The sequence below is a fragment of the Pangasianodon hypophthalmus genome, chromosome 17 (genome assembly GCF_027358585.1).
Source record: "Pangasianodon hypophthalmus isolate fPanHyp1 chromosome 17, fPanHyp1.pri, whole genome shotgun sequence".
NCBI classification, from domain to species: Eukaryota; Metazoa; Chordata; class Actinopteri; order Siluriformes; family Pangasiidae; genus Pangasianodon; species Pangasianodon hypophthalmus.
This window is the reverse complement of record NC_069726.1, coordinates 7,979,404-8,001,433: the sequence shown is the minus strand read 5'-3', so window position 1 is coordinate 8,001,433 and position 22,030 is coordinate 7,979,404. Positions and strand designations below refer to the sequence as shown.

General features: G+C 37.5%; 1 protein-coding gene across 4 annotated transcripts; it reads right to left on the bottom strand.

Moving 5' to 3' along the window:
• Window positions 1–2,914: 2,914 nt before the first annotated feature.
• scarb1 (scavenger receptor class B, member 1) lies at window positions 2,915–21,642 on the bottom strand. Of its 4 annotated transcripts, XM_026943772.3 has the most exons (14): window positions 21,229–21,641; window positions 20,685–20,845; window positions 19,627–19,768; window positions 17,782–17,985; window positions 17,228–17,323; window positions 16,970–17,085; window positions 16,575–16,741; window positions 16,175–16,293; window positions 9,922–9,995; window positions 9,759–9,810; window positions 9,416–9,562; window positions 9,045–9,089; window positions 6,399–6,462; window positions 2,915–5,202 (listed from the first exon to the last, which is right to left on the bottom strand). In XM_026943772.3, exons 1-14 carry the CDS (start codon window positions 21,346–21,348, stop codon window positions 5,192–5,194), a joined length of 1,518 nt encoding a protein of 505 aa, XP_026799573.1. In that variant the 5' UTR covers window positions 21,349–21,641; the 3' UTR covers window positions 2,915–5,191. The 4 variants fall into 4 exon arrangements, 2 of the variants coding, with proteins under 2 accessions (XP_026799573.1, XP_053097174.1); XM_053241199.1 differs by lacking the exon at window positions 2,915–5,202 and having other exon boundaries at window positions 6,399–8,795; window positions 21,229–21,642; XR_008304446.1 differs by lacking the exons at window positions 2,915–5,202; window positions 9,759–9,810 and having other exon boundaries at window positions 6,399–8,795; window positions 9,416–9,492; window positions 21,229–21,642.
• Between the last annotated feature and the right edge of the window lie 388 nt (window positions 21,643–22,030).

Here is a 22,030-nt window from a genome sequence, read left to right as displayed (position 1 = left end):
GGTCAAAATCACTGAGATCACATTTTTTCCCCACTCTGGTTGACATTAACATTACCCAAAGCTGCTGGCCCATAAATGTATTATTTTATGCATTGCCCTGCTGCCACATGATTTGCTGGTAAGACAATTGTATGAATGACTAGGTGTACAGTTGTCCCTAATAAAGTGCTCAGTGAGTGTATATATTGTATATGAGTATAAGAATGCTTTTGAAAAAGATGTTAAAACATATAACATTGCAAAGAATGTTTTTTACTAACATTGTGAGAACACTAGTGAAGACAGTTTAACATCATTAGAATGCTCCCTTAATGTTTCTATAATAATGTTTTCCCATAACATTGAGAGAACTTTAACCTAACATTAGCTAAAGTTCTGGGAACGTTCCCTGTTAGCTGGGTCAATTACAAAACAACTCAGTGGTGATTACAAACCTCCAGAATGCACCCAATGTAGAGACAGTGTGGATTTGACAAGTGTTGAAAAGTTGATGGGACAGAAAGACAGGGGAGATGGGAGACCAAAGATGTATATGTTCTTAGCAGAGATAGTCCTGTGTGAGTTCCTCATAAATATCTTTCTTATCATTATATATTATAAATGTTTGGAAGACAGGTCTGTTAAAAAAAACCCTTAGTATATAAAATGTTATCACCTATAGTGCATGCAGCTGAATAGTTACTTTTAGCCCTTGTTTTTCCTAAAAATATAGTCCTATATCCTACTTTCATAGCCATGCTGATGTGGCCCCAGGCAGAATTTGAGTTGGACACCCCTGATTTAATGTTTTATATTGTGTTACTGATTCCCTGTAAGCTCCCTGCCATCTTCTCTTGCAGGTACTTGGCCATCATTCATCCATTACAGCAACTCTTGTCCTCCACTGAGACAAAACTAGTAGTGGGAGTGATATGGGTACTTGCTTTGCTTCTGGCCTACCCGCAGTACTACTCATGCACAATGCAGCTCCCCAGACGTGTTGTCTGCTTTATTAACTGGCTTGACTATGGTGACTGGGATTTCAAAAAGTTCATGTTGTTTCTTCATAGATAGTTTTGGTTAAACTAAAATGTCTTCAGCAAATCTAAAGCAGGTACATATAACCCTTAAATGTGTGGGTGTTTGATCTGGCAGTTCTATCCATCACAAAATGACCAAACCATCAGGTCATCATTGTAAATGAGAACTGGTTCTCAATTGACTTACCTGGTTAAATAAAGGTTATTATTATTATTATTATTATTATTATTATTATTATTATTATCAGGATAGTGCGAATCTGTCAAAATCTGTTTATTTGATATTTATTTATTTATGAGTGATGATACAGCAAAATCATTTTATATATATATATATATATATATATATATATATATATATATATATATATATATAATTACACACACAGTCAAATCCATAAGTATTTGGACAGTGACACAATTTTCATAATTTTGCCTCTGTGCACCACCACAATGGATTTGAAATGAAGCAATCAAAATGTGATTGAAGTGTAGACTTTCAACTTTAATTCAAGGGGTTTAACAAAAATGCACTAACCTTTTGGAATTACAGCCATTTTTACAGAGTTCCTCCATTTTCTTAGGCTCAAAAGTAATTGGACAAAAATAACAACCATATATATATATAAGTATTATTTTGAATACTTGGATGCAAATCCTTTGTAGTCAGTGACTGCCTGAAGTCTGGAGCCCATGGACATCACCAAAATGCTGAGTTTCCTCCCTGGAGATGCTTTGTCAGGCCTTTACTGCCTTCAGTTACTGCTTGTTTGTGGGTCTTTCTGTCTTCAGTTTTGTCTTCAGTAAGTGAAAAGTATGCTCAATTGGGTTGAGGTAATTGTGATTGACTCAGCCATTTAAAAAAATTCAGTTCTTCTAACACTTCCTCGACATGTTTGACAGATGATGTTGTATCCTTCCTTTCCTTCTCTATACTCTTCTCTTCCTATCATTCTGGTACAAGTTAATTTTGCATCAGAACTGGGCAGCCTTTTTTTAGAGGCTTTTTAGCAAAGTCTAATCTGGCATTTCTGTTCTTGAGTGCTACCGGTGGTTTGCATCTTGAGGTAAACCCTCTGTACTTACATTCATGAAGGCATTGTAGACTTTGACAATGATACACCTACCTCCTCGAGAGTGTTCCTGAATTGGTTAGATGTTGCAAATGGGTTTTTCTTCACCAAGGAAAGAATTCTGTGATCATCCACTTTAGTTGTCTTCCTTGGCCTTCCAAGCCTTTTGGTGTTGCTAACCTTGTCAGTGCATTCCTTCTTTTTAAAAATGTACCAAATTATTGATTTGGCCACTCCTAACGTTTCTGCTATCTCTCTGATTGGTCTCTTTTTTTCCAGCTTAATGATGGTCCCCTTCACCTGCATCGACACTTCTCTGGAGCCCATATTGAGTTTCCATGAACTGCTACCAAATGCAAATTCAACACTTGGAATCAACTCCAGACCTTTTACCTCCTTAATTTGTCATGAAATAACAAGGAAACAGGTCACACCTGTCCATGAAACTGCTTATCAGCCAACTGTCCAATTACTTTTGAGCCTGTGAAAATGGAGAGACTATGTAAAAAAAAATGGCTGTATTTCCTAAATGGGTAATGCAATATATTTATTAAACCCTTTGAATTAAAGCTAAATTAAATCTACACTTCAATCACATTTTGATTGGTTCATTTCAAATCCATTGTGGTGGTGTACAGAGGCAAAATTATGAAAATTGTCCAAATACTTATGGACCTGACTGTAAGTCCAGTAGCCTTACCTTAAGCACGAATTTAAGCACTTCAAATGACCTTTGTTTGTTTGCTATGACATTAGACAAATTTTAGCATGTTAGTGTTGCGGTATGGTGTACATGCATACAAATGGTCAGGCAACAAAATATCAGGTGGTTTGACTGAGTTTCAGTTGTATTTTCTTTTTCATTTCAAGGTTAAATATACAATACAAACATAAAATGACAAAGTGGTCAATAATTGGCATGGCTGTCAAATTGTATTAATTTTGTTGGTTTTATTAATTAATTAATTAAATCTCAATTTCAGTGGCTGCACACACAGCTGGAAGAACATTTTTCAATAAGAATCTGGACAATTGTTAAATGCTGAAACACTTTCATTGAACAAAGTGGAGATTATGTTTTAATTAGGTTTTATTTTGAATATTAATAATAATAATAATAATAATAATAATAATAATTTGTTTATATAGTGACAATAAAACTCAAGGTGGTTTTACAAAATCCATTTTATTGGATTTTAACTGTGTAGGAGTTTATTTAACGTGAGTTTACTGTAGGATGAATTGAGCCACAATATTGAGCCAGCTGTGTCTGCTGCATATGCTGAAGTGGCCCAGATCAGTATGATCAGTATCTTTTTTTCACATTTCAACCATCTGATCTCCACCTCCTGTTACTGCATCTCGAAGTCTCTAACTGGAGCCCTAAGTTGTCTCCCTTTGCTATCTCAGTCAGTCTGGACAGCATAGGTGTCAAGTGCTCATAGAGAGGGAGGTTATTTTCCTAAGCAGCTGAGCCAACTCAGTGCAATCAGTTTTGCTTTGGGCATAGCCTGTCACTTCAGCAGTAAACATGTCACATCATGAGATTAGCATGTCTGGCTATATCTGCTGTGATAACTACAGGAAGACCTTGGTTGCTCTGTATGCTGCCTAATACTGTATATTTCTTCTAAAATTAAGCTAATTTAGGAGGATACATAGATCTAGAATGGCTCTGCCATTAGAGATAAAGCTATTTAATAATAGACCTGCAGTCTTTTGTTTAGTAGTTATATAGTTTTATCTATAAAATGTATGTCATCCTGGAAAAGTCCACTCTCATCAGCATAGAAATATTTCATCATAAGATAAGGTGTTTAGTCAGAACTTTGAATTGATTTACAGTGACCCTTCTCTCTAAGGACCAGTCACAGGTTTGTCCTGTCACCCATCTGTGGCTAGTAAATGAAAAAATGGAGCTTATTGGAATTTTAGTTTGACTTCAGGCACAGTGATAACTGCAGAAACTGTATATAGACTATGTTATATTCAGATGACTATTAACATTTATGTTGTAATAAATTTTGAGATGTTACTCTGTGTATCTGTATCTACTCTGTGTGCTCTGTGTATCTGAGATAGATGATCAATTGTGATAATCATGACCCTAACTATTCCCTTAATTTTATATCCAATTTACCTATGACACATGGAAATCAGAAAAAAATCCACCACGGTCTTACAATTTGTAACTTCAAACATATGCAACAAGATTTGTTTGTGAATTGAGCAGAGTTTAGGCACCATAATTTGAAGATCATTATTTTCAAATTAACCAGTGTTAGAATTAGGTAAAATGAGATAAGGCTTTACTCTATTTTTTCTGGCAGGGAAGCTATGGATTTTGGAAGTATTTGAATAAGAATTTTGACATTTGAATTATATACCCGTGATGAACTGGTGTCCCATCCAAACTGTATTCATGGTGCATATAATTTCATCCTTTGGTTGTTTTGGCATATGAGAACTCCAATATTAGTACAAACCACTATCCAAGAAGCACAAAATATTTCAAGACAATTAACAAAACATTACAGTTTCATGGCAAATAAGATTTCTAGTTCCTCCTTATTGTTTAAGAAACATTCTAATAAACATATTTTAATATAGGAAGCTCATTTGTGCATTTAGTAATATGAACAGAGCTCTTTTGTAAATCTACTTCAAACTGAAATGCTAAGCGAAAAATACTTTTTGAAGAATCTAAAAAATGTATTTAAAAAAAAACTGCAACAATTTGCAGATATGGCTTAGTTGCATTCTACCCTGTTTAAATCTCAGAATAAATAAGACTGCCTCCCACCAAATGAACAGCTCTTAAACATCCAAACACAGATGTAGCCTACCATGGAAACTGAAAAAACACACAAAGTTAGAAACAAAGTAAGAATTTTATAAGTCCATGGTTAAGATGCTCTTTTACCAGGTCACCCAAATACAAACACCACCATCAGTTTCCTGTGATTCTTAGAATTAGGATTGAAGAAAGTCAGCACTATGAAAGCAGAGAAAGCACTGTAATACTCGATGTTATATACCAACAGAGTTTTTCCATTGTCCAAAGATCTTGGGTTCTCATCTGCACAGGCCTGGAAAATGCTAATTTTTTTCTGTGAACATAGAAATAATGGGATGAGACTAAAGTACACTTTACAATGCAATGCTAAAACTTGTACTCATTATGTTTCCCTAATTAATGGCATGTTTCATGGTTTACAGTTTGGTGAGTTTGCTGATTTTTCATGGACAGAACATAATCAAAATGCTCATCATTACTAAACAGTTGTTCATGAAAGATCCACAATTGCACAAGCTAACTGACAACCATTACATTTAGTTAACTACTGGCTATAACTGCAGTTCCTAAAATGGTGCTTCACAAATGTAGACTAGTTATTGTACCTCTTTAAGTACAGGTATAATACAGGCATCAACCTCAGGGGCTGTGGGCCAAACACAGGTTGCTGCCTTGTTTCTTTCTGCTCATGTAAACACAGGCTCACCCAGACTGGACAGTTGAAGATTTAAAAAAAAAAAAATTTTAAATCACATGGTCTTTTTCCAGTCTTCAACTATCCAGCTTTTGGTGAGTCTGTGCTCATGATAGCCTAAGATTCTTGTTCTTGGCTGACAGAAGCAGAACCTGATGTCTTCTGCTGTTGTAGCCCACCCATTTCATGGTTTTTGTTGTGCATTCTGAGATGCTTTTCTGCTCACCACGGTTGTAAAGAGTGCTTATTTGAGTCACTATAGACTTCCTATCAACTCAGAGTAGTCAGGTCATTCCCCACTGGTTTCTCTAATCAACAACGTGTTTCAGCCTGCAGACCTTCCACTCACAGAATGTTTTAGTTCTTCCCACCATTTTGTGAAAATCCCAGATGATCAGCAGTTTCTGAAATACTCAAGCCAGCCCATCTGGCAATTACTTTTGGTCCCTGGGTGACCACGTATAAAAATGCTGTAATTCCTACACCATTCACCCAATTTGGATGTAAATAACCTTAAAATAAAGTTGAAAGCCTACACTTTGAGTACATATGAATTATATAATTTTAACTCCAATATACTGTGGTAGACAGCTGGAAAGTTATCCTGGCAATGTCCAGACTTGGACGGTCCTGATATTTCATCAAAATTGTCAACTTCTGTGAGTCGTATAAGTATGTGAGATGAGAAAGAATGAAGGGGTATAAAAGTTAAACAGGTTTAAAAAAAATGAAAGCATGGATGTTTTCTTTGTCATGTACTCTTAGGGCTTTTCAACAGCCAGAGAAGAAGAGTGTTTAAAGAGGAGAAAACCCACCTGTATCTTTTACGATATACTTTTCATTGTGAGTTGGATCATGATTTGTGTCTTTATTGCTTCCCTAAAAGAATAAGCAGACTTCATTTAACATTCCTGTTAAACCAGAGTTGGAGTATTGATCTCACAGCCTTGAGACTTTAAAAAAAAAAAACAATAATTTTTTTTTTTTTTAAATCAGCTTCCTGTATAATAACCACTGGTCCATTTGGGCATTGTTTATTTGCAATCATCATGTGTTTCTTGCCTTAATTAAAACCATACCTAGGATCAGTATTTAAATCATACATATAAACAGTACAGAAAATTCAAGACCTTATCTTGCTTATAACTTTTTTTTTGTACATACGCTTGCAATGTTGATTGAAAAGAATTGACCAGTTCATGCTATACTGTAAGACCACCACCATTATTACCTGCCCACCAGCAGTACTAAATAATATGCAATAGCATTAGCAGCAATAGCAAAAAGCAAATGCACTATATGCATGTAATTAACATGTTTAATAGCACCAGCTTTTAGCGGTGTACAATCGTTAATGATCCATGAATATTTCCAGGATGGTAAGTGACTAGCCAGCCATGTTACACCTATTTTGCTTTTGAGATTACAATGTAGATAATGTTGTTTTTAGCTAGCATTATTGCTTAAAACTGAATGTTCTGTTTCACCCCTTCTAACCACCAGGGAGAATCACCTGGATACCATTGTATGACTTGTACACGCATGGCAAGACCTTTTACAAAGTGGCATAGGATGCTGTATTTGCAATAAATAACACTGTCATAAAGCCATTTTCCTTTTTCTTCTTCTCACCTCATATACAGTACTGTGCAAAAGTCTAAGGCACATTTAACGAAATGCTGTAAAGCAAAGATGAATTCAAAAATAATTAAATAAAATGTTTTCTACAAAAGAATTTCTATAAAGAGCAGTAAACAGCACTAAAGCACAATCTAAATATTGGGTTTTAAAAATACATCATTAGTCTCTGGTACACTTCATACAATTTTATGAGAACACTAGCTAGTAAGTTTTTCTAAACTTCTTGGAGAACCTGCCACAGTTCTTCTGGAGACCTTGACTGTGAAACTTGCTTCTGTTTTTGCAGGTAATCCCTGAGAGCCAGCACGGATCGATTATTTAATATATCACCTTCTTTACTAACATACAGAAATTTTTCTGTAGCATTTAATTTTGTTTGGAAATCTATTTCTTTAATTGATGCAGCAATGAAGAAGTCATAAAATAAACATCTATGTCTGACAAACTGTTCACTATGAAGAGCTAACTGCTCCAAGGCTGGGAATAGCATCCTCTCACCTGTTATTCAATAAGTGTATTTTTTCACATTACTAGTGCCTTTTTTCATATAATACTATGGAACTCCATGGCTTCTTGCACTGTGTAGAGCTTAGAATTTAGCATTTACTGCTCATTCATCCCACTGGCTATTTTCCCCCGTCTATTATTCCACATCTCCTACGATCTAGTGAGCCTGTGGCTTAATGCTGATAGCCTGGTTGAGTGGTTTTTCCCTTTTTCACAGCTGTTCACTGCTTTTTTGTGTTTGCCTATTGAGCTAGATTTCCACTAATACACAGCTCTGAAACTGGGGTTTTCTCTCAATACAGTGGACCCCACATTTGTTTCACTTTCGGTCAGATTTTCCTCATTTCATGTTCTTCAATTTAAAGGCTTAAAGACCCATACTGCAAGACTCACACTTGTGCAGCTATGTGCTCAATGCCTCTGCATTTATCATTTAAAAGACAGAGAGTGAGACCACACAACTCTCAGAGCCCAATGACTGGAACAGAGCCCAATGACTGGTCTTCCGCTACATCCACAATGTTTCCCTAAGAACCCAGCACGGATCTCCCCCTTGTGCTGGGGATATACCTCTTGTGCTGGAGTCCCTTGAACTGATTGAAATTAGTGCCTCTTTTCAGTAGTGATCACTTCAGCAAAAAGTGCTGAATAACTATATGCTCTGGTGAACAGTTTGCCATGCATGCATTGGTGGCTAGGTGACTCTGGTGACCTTGTGGTTCCTTGTCCAAGTCCAACCTGGCAACTTGGCAAGCTGGGTCCAGACAAAAGTGGCTGTATGCCAGCAGTAATTATTGCAAATACATCACTTTGTGACTTTGCTGACAGGTCATGGCAAATGTGCATATCTGCAAATGAGTAGGTGACCAGATGATTCCCACCACTCCTGTTGGTTATCTGGGGTTCATAGAACCATAGTTACAGTTACTAGAACCACACTGGTGGATGTAAATGTTTCCTATCTATTTCAAAGTTTAAAAAATTTTGGCATTTGGCCGGGGTCTTGGTTATATGTGGTCTTGGTCGGGGTCTATGTTTTGGGGGCTCTGATCTTGACTTCAACTCTGTAAGAAACAATGTTTGATTACAGATATAGTATATTACACTCTTGTTAAGCTGTTTGTTGGATTAGATGTTAATTCAGGAGTTGCAAGATTCTTACACAAAGATTATGTATGCATGGAACAGAAGAATGGCATATGATTAGGCACTGCACAAACATGATAGTTGGTTGATCTGGTCATTAATTTGCACATTATTGGACTAGAAGAAACAATCAATCACAAACAATTTTCAGTGACAAAATAGCTTACCCCCTTGTCTTCTGTGACTCCAAATGTCCCTTGTTTCTTGTCTATCTGCAAAACACATTATGCAGCAAAGTTTCTTCCTTCAAAATTAGTGAAATTTGTATCTGCACCTGCAAAATAATGACACTTCCAGAGCTGTCCATCCAAGTTATGAAAGATTGGGTGTAACATAAAAGATAAGTTAAGAGGACAGCAATGCAAACAAGCATTCATGGCATTCCAGTGTTAATGTCCAAAGGCCAAGACTAAAACAAGGTTGCTGACTTACAGACCCTACCTGAAACATTCATATTTTTGAGATGCAAATACAGTCTCACAGTATGAAGTTGTCAAATAACATCTAACTGTGACTGTGTGTACTTAGTAAGATATACCTTCTTACTAAGTTGCAGCGCCATTGCTCCTATGATACAGCCCAGTCCAAGTCCAATGAAGGTGTACTGCATATACTCTATCACCAGAGGTAAAATTACAAGGTTCATTCGGAACACACTGAGTACAGGCCCATCAATGTAGCCACTCTGGAGAAGATAGCAGATTAGGTCTTCATTTAAACATTCTTTCCAGAGAAATTTCATTATTAAAAATATAAAAAATAGTAAATAAAATAAGTGAAAACTCAGTGGGTTTGATTTTCTTTATATATACTCAGCTTAATGTAATGACATTCAAAACATCTAAATTCATGATCTTTATAATCAAAACCATAGCACTTACCTCACCAAACCAAAGCAAAGGCATCACTACTTCAGCTATTTTACCAGTTTGTCTAAAAATAAGGGCAAAAGGACGGTTCAGCTCAGAAAAAAATACATTTAGAGTTAATCCATACAACGTAAGACAAGTACATACAGAAAAACAACACTAATACTATACTTACGTTATTCCTAATACCTGTTTCATTAACAGGTTAAGTTGCAGCTTGACAGACACATTCATAGGTATTCCAGTGTCCTGTAAAGCACAGTTGGCACAGTTACTTGGAACATATAGACCCATTCCTAATTGTTATACTGGCTATGCCCAGTGCAATGGCTCTGATCTTTTTCCCCTCTTTTTTCAGCCTCAAAATGGCTTGCTTTTCTCCCATAGACAGCTCTCTGGTCTTCATGTTGGTTTAACCTTCTGAACAACAAATGCTGTCTTCACAGGCAAAACCCAGGGCTCAAACCAAGAGTAGACATTCAGAGCTACTAATTGAATAAACCAGAGGTCTTCACTCTTATCCACAAAGGGCCGGTGTGGCTGCAGGTTTTCATTCCAACTAAGGTCTGGACATATTTGGACAATGACAGAGTTTTTTGTGATTTTGCCTTTATACACCACAATGGATTTGAAATAAAACAATCAAGATGTGATCGAAGTGTAGACTTCCAGCTTTATTTTAAGAGGTTCCACAAAAATATGGCATTTACCATTTAGGATTTACAGACATCTTCAACAAAGTACCTCCACTTTCAGGGGCTCAAAGGTATTTGGACAAAGTGACATAAATATAACTGTAAATATAACCATAATTTTAATACTTGGATGAAAATCCTTTGTAGTCAATGACTGCCTGAAGTCTGGAGCCCATGTTCTCAAAACTCAAATTCTGAGTTTCCTCCCTGGAGATGCTTTGCCAGGCCTTCACTGCAGCCACCTTCAGTTGCTGGTTGTTTGTGGGCTTCTCTTCAGTAAGTGAAAAGCATGCTCTATTGGTTTGAGATCAGGCGACTGACTTGGCCATTGAAGAATATTCCATTTCTTTGCCTTCAAAAAGTCTTGAGTTGCTTTTGCAGTATGTTTAGGGTCATTATCCACCTGCACTCTGAGGCGGCATCCTATCAGTTTTGTAGCATTTGGCTGAATGTGAGCAGAGAGTAAAGCCCTATACACCTCAGAATTCATCTTGCTACTTCTGTCATCAGTCACATCATCAATAAACACCAGTGAGCCCGTTCCATTGGCAGCCGTACATGCCCATGCCATAACACTGCCTCCACCATGTTTGACACATGATGTGGTATACTTTGGATCATGAGCTGTTCCTTTCTTTCACCATACTTTTCTCTTCCCATCATTCTAGTACAAGTTAATCTTGGTTTCATCAGTCCAAACAATCTTATTCTAGAACATGGGAGGCTTTTTTAGATGTTTTCTGGCAAAGTCTAATCTGGCTTTCCTGTTCTTGAATGTTACCAGTGGTTTGCACCTTGCTGTAAACCCTCTGTATTTACATTCATGAAGGCATCTCTTGATTGTAGATTTTGACAATGATACGCCTACCTTCTCCAGAGTATTCTTGATTTCTGTTGATGTTGTGAAGGGGTTTTTCTTCACCAAGGAAAGGATTCTGTGATCATCCACTTTAGTTGTCTTCCAGGCCTTTCGATGTTGTTGAGCTCACCAGTGCTTTCTTTCCTTTTAAGAATGTACCCAACTGTTGATTTGGCCACACCTAAGGTTTTTGCTGTCTCTCTTATGGATTTATGTTGTTTTTTCAGCCTAGTGATTGAGATCTCTTTGGACTTCATATTAGTAGCTCCAGTCGAACAGCTGCCAAATGCCAACTCAATACCTGATATCAACTCCAGACCTTTTATCTGCTTCATTTGTCTTGAAGTAATGAGGGAATGGATCGCACCTGGTCAATTAACTTCTTGTCAGTCAATTGTCCAAATACCATTGAGCATTTATTCATTTAGCAGAAGCTTTTATCCAAAATGACTTACAAATGAGGAAATACCAGCAAAGTTGCTGAAAAAGATAAAGCTGGCTATGGTAGAAAGGTGTCAGAACACACAGTTCATCACAGCTTGTCAGAGTGCCCATGCTGACCCCTGTCCACTGCAGAAAGTGCCTACAATGGGCACGTGAGCATCAGAACTGGACCATGGAGCAATGGAAGAAGGTGGCCTAGTCTGATGAATCATGTTTCCTTTTACATCATTTAGACGGCCGGGCATGTGTGCGTCGCTTAGCTTGGGAAGAAATGCACCAGCATTCCCTATGGGAAGAAGGCAAGCCAGCAGAGGCAGTGTGATGCTCTGGGCAATGTTCTGCTGGGAAACCTTGGGTCCTGGCATTCATGTACCATGACATGTACCACCTACCTAAACATTGTTGCAGACCAAGTACACCCCTTCAAGGCAACAGTATTCCCTAATGGCAGTGGCCTCTTTCAGCAGGATAATGCGCTCTGCCACACTGAAAAAATTGTTCAGGAATGGTTTGAGGAACATGACAAAGAGTTCAAGGTGTTGACCTGGCCTCCAAATTCCCCAGATCTCAATCTGATCAAGCATCTGTGGGATGTGCTGGACAAATAAGTCCAATCCATGGAGGCCCCACCTCGTAACTTCCAGGACTTAAAGGATCTGCTGTTAAAGTCTTGGTCCCAGATACCACAGCACACCTTCAGAGGTCTTGTGGAGTCCATCTCAACGGGTCAGAGCTGTTTTGGCGGCACAAGGGAACCTACTCAATATTAGGCAGTTGGTTTTAATGTTATGGTTGATCGGTGTGTGTATGTATGTGAGCCTTATTACTACGCACTGGGAACACTGGAAAACAGTGAAAAACAGGGCTGCTGGAAAAAATTGGTCATTTTTCATTCACAAGCTATAAGAATTTTTTTTTATTATTATTTGTTTGTGAATGTGAATTAATGTGAATTAGTAAACAGTTAACTATGTATAAAAACAATGTCTTATCCCAAATCAGGAGACTGTTATTTACAGTTACCAACAATAGCCATCTGAAAATATCAGACTATTTTAAGTTTTAGGTTTGTTACATTCCAGAAAGTTCAGAAAAGTTCCCTGGACATGCTATTAGAATCTTCTATAGAGCTGGGTGAATTGGGAGTGCATCTGGGCTCCTTTAAGCAGCATTACATAGTAATGACCGTGATTGATTTTCCAAGAGAATTTTCTTTTAATAATGATGGCGTATGATGATTTAAGGATAACGAAAAACAGGAGAACCCAGCAGAGATGCAGCTATGAAGCCCTGTGCACAGCATGCAGTCCTCTTGGGCTATATGGAGTAGCAGCTCTATCTAAATAAAGCATTTCTCTTGTTTGTACAGAAGTATAGTTTTTCATAAAAATGAATAGTGCATCTCCAATTTGTTTAATGACATTCACTTCATAAGTAGGGTTGCCAGCTTTCATGTAGAGTGGATATAAAAAAGTCTATACACCATTGTTAAAATGGCAGGTTTTTATGATGTAAAAAAAATTAAACTAAGATAAATCATGTCAGAACTTGTTCCACCCTCAATGTGAAATTACAATGTATAAAAATTAAGTGAAAAACAATCAGAAACCTTTTCAGAGAAAAAAGGAAAAAATAAACTTACAATAACCTAGTTGCATAAGTGTGTACACTCCTAAACTAATATTTTGTTGAAGCACCTTTTGATTTTATTACACCACTCAGTTTTTGGGAAAAAGTCTATCAGCATGGCACATATTAACTTGGCAATATTTTCCCACTCTTTCTTGCAAAAACATTCAAATTGTGAGGGCGTCTGATGTGCTCAGCCAAGTTCAGGTCACCTCAGATATTTAGTTGGATTCAGGTCTTGGCTCTGGCTAGGCCATTCAAAAACATTGATCTTCTTTTGGTTAAGTCATTCCTTTGTTGATTTGGATGTGTGCTTTGGGTCATTCTTGTACTGAAAGGTGAAATTCCTTTTCATCTTCAGCTTACTAGCAGACACCTGAATGTTTTGCACTAAAATAGACTGGTATTTGTAGCTATTCATGACTCCCTCCACCTTGATAAAATCCGTAATTCTGGCTGAAGAAAAAGCAGCCCTAAAGCATGATGCTGCCACCACCACGCTTCACTGTGGGTATGGTGTTCTTTTTGTTGATGTGCTTTTTTGCACCAAACATAGCTTTTGGAATTATGGAATTATTATACTATTTGGAATTGGTCTTATCAGACCATAACACATTTTGCCACATGGTTTGGAGTGATTTAGTTGGGCTTGGATGTTTTGTGAGAAAGGGCTTCCATTTAGCCACCCTACCCCTTAGCCCAGACATATGAAGAATACGAGAGATTGTTTTCACATGCAGAGAGTAATCAGTTCTTGTCAGATAGTCCTGCAGCTCCTTTAATGTTGCCAGAGGTCTCTTGAAAGCCTCCCTGGTAAGTTTTTGTCTTGTCCTTTTATAAATTTTGGAGGGACATCCTGTGCTTGGTGATGTCACTGTGATGCTCCATTTTCTCTATTTGATGATGATGGCCTTGAAGGTGTTCCAAGATACGTCTAATGATGTTTTGGAGATTCTTTTATACCCCTCTCCTTATACTTTTCAACAAGTTTGATACTATGCATGCTCTGTAAGCTTTTTGTGGACCATGACTTCAGCAGTCAGATGAAACCAAGGAGAAAATCCTACAGCTGAACTTTATTTGGGGTTAATCAGAATAATTTCATTGATGACAGCTATATGATAATTACTTTTGAACATGAGATTGAATGTGATTGGTTCATTCTGAACACAGACACATCCTTAATTATAAAAGTGTGTGCACACTTATGCAACCAGGTTATTGTAACTTTTTTACTTTTCCTATTTTTCCCTAAAATGTTTCTGATTGTTTTTCACTTAATTTTTATATGTTGCAATTTCACAGAGTGGAAAAAGTTCTGACATGATTTATCTTGGTTTCATTTTTTCATCACAAAAACCTGCCATTTTAACAGGGGCGCGTAGACGTTTTTTCTTTATCCACAGTATAATGTTCACATATTGCAGACAGATACTGCAATTCAGAAATGAGCACCACTGTTAACTTGTTTCCCGCACTTGATATCAGTGCCTGACCTCATTAATGCTCTTGTGGCTGAATGAGCACCACAACCACATCCTCACAACCACTCTCCAAAACCTAGTGGAAATCCTTCCCTGAAGATTGGAGGCTATTATAGCAGCAAAATGGGCACCAACTCTGTGTTAATGCCCATGGTTTTGGAATGGGCACATTCAAGGGTATGATTGTTAGGTGTCCACATACTATTGGCCATATAGAGTTTGTGTGTGTGTTTTACAGTACACAGCAAATGCAACTGTTACAGCATAGCATTTGAAGATTATCAGGATTTTCTTTAAATAAATCCATTTTATTACTTTTTATTATCCTTTATATAAATCCTTTTAAAACCCAGTGTATGTAAAGAAAGTTTAAAAAAAAAAAACACTGATCTACATATTTTTTAAAACATGATGCATATTATAAATGTGGATGAAAGCTGTCCAAGATCTGAGTCATTATTGTGCAAGTGACTAGGATCTAATTTGGCCATGGGGAGCCTTATCCTACTCTGTTAATCATAACTCATAAATTGGATCCTATCTTATCATTATTATCTGTGTGGCAAAAGGCCCACTGTGACAAACATACAGTATTATGCTTCCTACTACAAGCCAGTTTTTGAATGATATGTGCAAATATATGTGCAAATGCATCAAAATAGATATAAAATATAAACACATCTTATTGTATACAGTCTTACTACATTTGCAGAAAATGACTATAATCAATTAAAGCTTTAGTTAGTTATCTACAACTTTAACAGACGAGAGGTAAGAAATCCTCTTAGTCATTTCAACAGACTGGATCCATAACCTAAGATCAAAGTTTACAAAATTACACAATAAAATCAAGGTAACATTCATTTGTTTATAACAGGACAATTACTTTTAGAATAACAAAAAACACAATATAATCATGATAAAGGCTGTCTTATCATGATACTGATACCAATTTCCAATTACCTTATCAGATTATTTAAGGAGATTGCGAATAACCTTTACATAGAGCCAATGTCTATATAACTAGAGCACTGGACATTCTACCAAGAAAATATATGCAGTCTCCACTGATTCTTACAAGCCACAAAATCTTTTATATAGTGATTATAAAAATGGGAACTGTATCAAAAAAGTACAGTTATTGTTTTCTCCCAGTTTAGATGCAGTGTCTCTCCTCAATGGACCTTCTAAAAAATGACCCCCTCTAAAGCTTTGTTGCCACAATGCATTGATTAATTCCCCTTAGCTTTAAAGAAAATCTTTCTGTGACCCTATGCTTGCCTGAGTACATTTTTATGTGAGAACACTTTTTCTTACTGGATGTATGTCAATGAAGAGCCCATGGTCATCCTCGTTGGGGCTAAGTCCATTGACAGTCTGCAAAAGGGCAGGATCAGCATTGTAGAAATGTGGATGGGAAATGAATGTAGGGGAGTCTAGGAGGAACAAAGCATGAACAAAACATGACCTTAATATATTGCCTGGCTTCACAGGTGTTATCAGTACAAACTACATACTACATGTGAACAATTTACATATTTCAATGCTGGGCACAGAAATCCAAATCAATCATTTAATGCCCAGGTACACAGCAAAATATTTTTTGGAATGATACAATACAGTGCATTTAAATTTAGCTTCTGAGGTTCTGAATATTTGCATGACTAGAAACACATGTGTCTATGTATGAGTTTTCTGTCATTACAAGGACACTCACTATGCCTGCAAGTGCTAACATCAAGAAGACCTGACTGTCTGCATGGACAGAAGCCTTCATTTGGAGGATAATCTGAGCCATTGGCAAAGAGTGTTTTTGGAGCCACAAAATGATACACAGGGATTCCTTGCGTAGTTCCTGGTCTCTTATACACCAGCTCCATTGACCTTTAAAACATCCATAACATTTATGCAAGAAAACAATCTTTCCAATCGACTGACATGAGCTTAAAGAATATGAAAGGTGATGACAAACTTGTGTCCAGCTTTGACAATACATATGCAGATACACATTTAATATACCCTGCCTTAACACTTGGATTAGGAAACTATAAACTAGATGTGATAGAGACAGTATGGTTTGCTGAATGAAGTGTTTTACTGTGAAGACAGTACCTGCAGGCATCTGGACTGTAAAATGGCAGAGTGGATTCTGTAGTCATGAATGGTGGCCACATCTGCCCTGCTGTACCATTGATCATGTTACACTGGTCTGATTTCCAGTAGTTTACCTGATCCATTTAAAAGACAATTGAAAGGGACAATGTGGAATTAAATCAGTACAAATAATAAATCTCAGTTGAGAAATACTGTAATTTTGCAACTCAAATTGTTGCTGTTAACAGTATTATCTTACTGACTTTAATAACTCACTTTCTTCAAACCATTCCAGGAATCCACTTTGTGAACTACCCTGATGTCATCCTGACCCGTGAAGACAGTAAACAACCCAGTGTTGGAGTTGTTAAACTAAAATCATACAAAAAAATTCAGAGTAAATGAGGATACTTGACACAACAAACAAAATCTCATTAATTCATCTTCATTGGCTGCTTTATCCTGGTCACAACAGATCAGATGCCTATCCTGAGAACACTGGGTGTGAGGTAGGAACACCAGGATTGCTGGGGGATTCAAATTCATGCACACACATTCACACTTATGGCCAATCCGCCTACTGGCGTGTGTTTTTTGGGAGGTGGGAGGAAACTGGAGGAACTGGAAGAAACCCACATGGATGCAGCAAGAACATGCACAGAAACTCCACACAAATCCCATGTCCCAGGAGATATGAGGTGGAAACTCTACCTGCAGTGCTACCGTGCACCACAAATTAAGTGTCTTGCCAGCTAAATGCTTACTCCAGATTTTGTCGTTACTACTTTGGTTATAATACTGAATATACAGCAATCCACAGGATCACATACCTCAACAAATAGTCCAAAGTTCCCTTTAAATGGCATCATGCCAGGGAGTAAGTTGTTCAGAAAGTCCAGCAACTTGCTTTCGTAGCCCCACATAAGCTCGCCTACAGTTTTTGTCACAAAGGGGCCCTCCTTAAAAGTTTTGAAGGTGATACTTATCATTTTCCGCAGTGGAAGGGGCAAATTCTCCATCATCACTGATGCTCCCTAAAACACAGCAAATCAAGTGGGGGTGATAAAAAAAATATTTGTCAAGGATTTTATATATATATATATATATATATATATATATATATATATATATATATATATATATATATATATACACACACACACACACACATATATACAACATATACATACACACACTATATGGCTAAAAGTTTGTGGACACCTGACCATAACTACCATATCTGGGTCCTCTCCAAACTGTTGCCACAAAGTTGGAAGCACACAATTATATAGGATGTCTCTGTATGCTGTAGCATTACACTTTTACCTTCACTGGAACTAAAAAGCTCAAACATGTTCCAGCATGACAACGCCCCTGGGCACAAACCAAGCTCCATGAAGACATGGTTTGCCAAGTGCGGTGTAGAGGAAATAGAGTGGCCTTCACAGAGCCCTTAACTCAACCCTACTGAACACCTTTGGGATGAATTGGAATGCTGACTGTGCCCCAGACCTTCTCACCTGACATCAGTGCCTGACCTCACTAATGCTCTTGTGGCTGAATGGGCAAATCCCCACAGCCATGCCCGAAAATCTAGTGGAAAGCCTTCCTAGGAGAGAGGAGGTTATTATAACAGCAAAAGGGGGGACTAAATCTGAAATGGGTTGTTCAAAAAGCAAATATGAATGTGATGGTCAGGTGTCTGCAAACTTTTGGCCACACACACACACACACACACACCGATCAGCCATAACATTAAAACCACAAACATAACATTGCATAACATTGATTATCTCATTACAGTGGCACCTGTCAAGGGGTGGCATATTTTAGGCAGCAAGTTGTGTTGTGTTGGAAGCAGGAAAAATGGGCAAGCATAAGGATCCGAGTGACTTTGACAAGCGACTTTGAAAGTGGTCCAAGGAAGAAGATCTACTGTAGCACAAATTGCTGAAAAAGTTAATGCTGGCTATGATAGAAAGGTGTCAGAGCACACAGTGCATTGCAACTTACTGCATATGGGGCTGTGTAGCTGCAGATCAGAGTGCCAATGCTGAGCCTTGTCCACCACCAAAAGCGCCTACAATGGGCACTCAAGCATCAGAACTGGACCACGGAGCAATGGCAGAAGCTGGTCTAGTCTGATGAATCATGTTTTCTTTTACATCATGTGGATGGCAGGGTGAGTGTGCATCCTGGTGAAGAGATGGCACCAGGATGCTCTATGGGAAGAAGCCACCCAGCAGAGGCAGTGTGATGCTCTGGGCAATGTTCTGCTGGGAAACCTTGGGTCCTGGCATTCATGTGGATGTTACTTTGACATGTACCACCTACCTAAACATTGTTGGGTAGGCAACAGTATTCAGCAGTATTCTCTAATGGCAGTGGCCTCTTTCAGCAAGATAAAGCACCCTGCTACACTGAAAAAATTGTTCAGGAATGGTTTGAGGAACATGACAAAGAGTTCAAGGTGTTGACCTGGCCTCCAAATTCCCCAGATCTCAATCTGATCAAGCATCTGTGGGATGTGCTGGACAAACATGATACCACAGATACCAAATACCACAGCACACCTTCAGAGGTGTTTTTTATGTTATGGCTGATCGTGTGTGTATATAACACACACCCACCAAGTGAGTATGTTTTTCTCTTAAACATTTGACAAAGTGTCTTACCAGCACTAGCATGTTTGGGATGGTGACCATATCAGATTCATTGCCTACAGACATGCTCTCCTCAAAGAAATACTGCCGATATTCACGGTAAGACACTGTTTTGTTGTCATGGAAAGTGATATTGTCTTTCCAACGCTTCTCCCTAAAAGTAGAAAGATTTGGTGAGTTGAATGATGAAATTGTCTTTGTATTCAAACCACCCATCTCCTGAGTGAAGGTGCTTCAAATGCCAGGTCAGGAAAGGTTCAAATGCCTTTTTGTAGGACAATAACAAATTTGTTAGCAATATAGTTAGCAATACAAAAAGTTACATTTTTTAGACTACTAAATCCACAACTTAGAGAGTGAGAGTAAAAAGACAATGGAAGAAAGGAATAGAAAGATAAAGAAAAATAAATAAACTAATAAAAAGAGGGAAAAATTATTATGCACATGTGCATGGTGGGTCACATGTTTTCAATTCCTTGACACTGCAAAAAGTTACACAAATGATTTGAGGGTTATATTCAGTAAAAAGTGCTTCTTTAAGCATAGGTCACATGTCTCTTGCAAAACAGGAAACCACTGTCAAGTCACAGAAAACTGGTCTCAAATTATGAAAGTGTTAATGATGCATAGTTATGCTGAGACATGTTTAATAACTAAAGTAGGATTTTTTTCTGTCAAGTTCAGACCTGAACAGACTTAAATTATAGAACTATATGAGCACTGAATAACTTACAGTTCAAGTGAATTGACCAACTGAAATGTTAAATTAATTTAACTACTTAAAACAGCAGAAATGCTTCATCATGTGTGATAATTGTTTCCATTTCAGCTTTGTGGGTACAGATCATATCCAACATGTAAAATCTGTATACATTTACTTATAGTTATATTAGGTGTGCATTACCATTAATAGCTATAGCAATTTGTAATTGTGCAATAAATTAACTGATAAATAGGCCTAAACAAGCAAACACACAAATCCAAAAAATAGCCCACCACAGGTCTTAGGAGAGCTTATGATTGATAATATCAGATTCATGCCAGAATCCTTGATAAACCATACCACGCACCTGTACACGTATGGACCTCTTTGCTCAACTGTGGGCTTCTCTCCTGCCAATATCTCTTCAGGGTTGAGAACATTGAAAAAATATATGGACATGAAAAATGGTACAGGAATGTCTTTCCACATAGTGTAGGAGAGGTTATTTTGGGGGTTGATTTCTACATTCTGTGAAACACAAGACAGAGCAATACAGGTGCTAAATCAAAAAGAAGACAAACATGTAAAGCATAAATTACTGTTTTGCAAATTGTTCTCAAGATTATTGTTACTTTTACTTAATGTTATAACAGTGACATGTTCAAACAGCCTGGGGTGATTAAATTGCTCTTGCAAAATCAAATCAGTTGTACATAGAAGTTTTGTACATGAGAATAGCCTTTTACCAGGCAAAATGGGGATGGTTATTATTAAAATAAAGCCCGTTGTGTTTTGGGGAGAAAAAAAAGCAGCATATCATCCAAATGAATTGCTCCCTTTAGATTCATTGATATTCACTGACAGCAGGCTGTACAGTCATATTCGAACACAACTGTGTAAAACCAGTTTACCTTTATTATTTGATCGTCGATAACAACTGGTCCCACAAACACAAGAACAGTCCCAAAAACAACTGCTAAAAGTCCGACCACTGAAAGTCCTATTGCTCTTTTAGACTTTGACGTGGCCATGGAGAATGGACGTAACCGCTTTAAATATTGAAGCTGATTCTCTAAATGTTGCACGTGAAGTTAATGGCCTTGTAATCTCCCTGGTCAGTTTTTTAAGCCACTGAATTGTCAAGAAAGAAGTTACAACTGGCTTGCAAGAGTCACACGGCTTCTTCTGTGTACTCTCGAATGAGTTCAGAGAAACGCAGCAGGATACGAAGTTCCAGATTTCACCCCCGCTCATATTTACAACACCTTATAAATACTGTGGTTAAGCCAGCCGCTCTTCCTGGAACCACGGTTAATGTAGCCGCTCGCGCACATGAGGGGCGCGGCTTTTAGACACTTTGCGGTAGTAACACCGAAAGCGGAAAGTGAGCGCCCGCGAGCTCCTACACAACCAAAGCAACTTAACTTTTATACAAACTGAAATTTAAATAAATAACAAAAATAACACACAACAGGTCACAGTATGTATCAGTATCCAGGGTAAATGTTATTATTATTATTATATATATAATATTATTATTATAAATCTAATCATGAATAAAATATTAAAAATATAGATGGATCATTTCACAGAGGACGTTTCTGACACCACAAATATTAATATTTCTCTTATTATATTATTAAATATTAATATTTCCTTACGTACTGCTGAAATAAAATGGACATTTCAAATCTCAAACCCACTCAAATCCGT

Coding starts and splice junctions, on each gene's coding strand:
- scarb1 (XM_026943772.3), bottom strand. CDS start 21,348: ATGGCCACGTCAAAGTCTAAAAGAGCAATAGGACTTTCAGTGGTCGGA. Junction 17,086..17,227: donor CCTGGAATGGTTTGAAGAAA/GTGAGTTATTAA, acceptor TAAATGGATCAG/GTAAACTACTGGAAATCAGA. Junction 16,294..16,574: donor TGTTAGCACTTGCAGGCATA/GTGAGTGTCCTT, acceptor TGTTCCTCCTAG/ACTCCCCTACATTCATTTCC.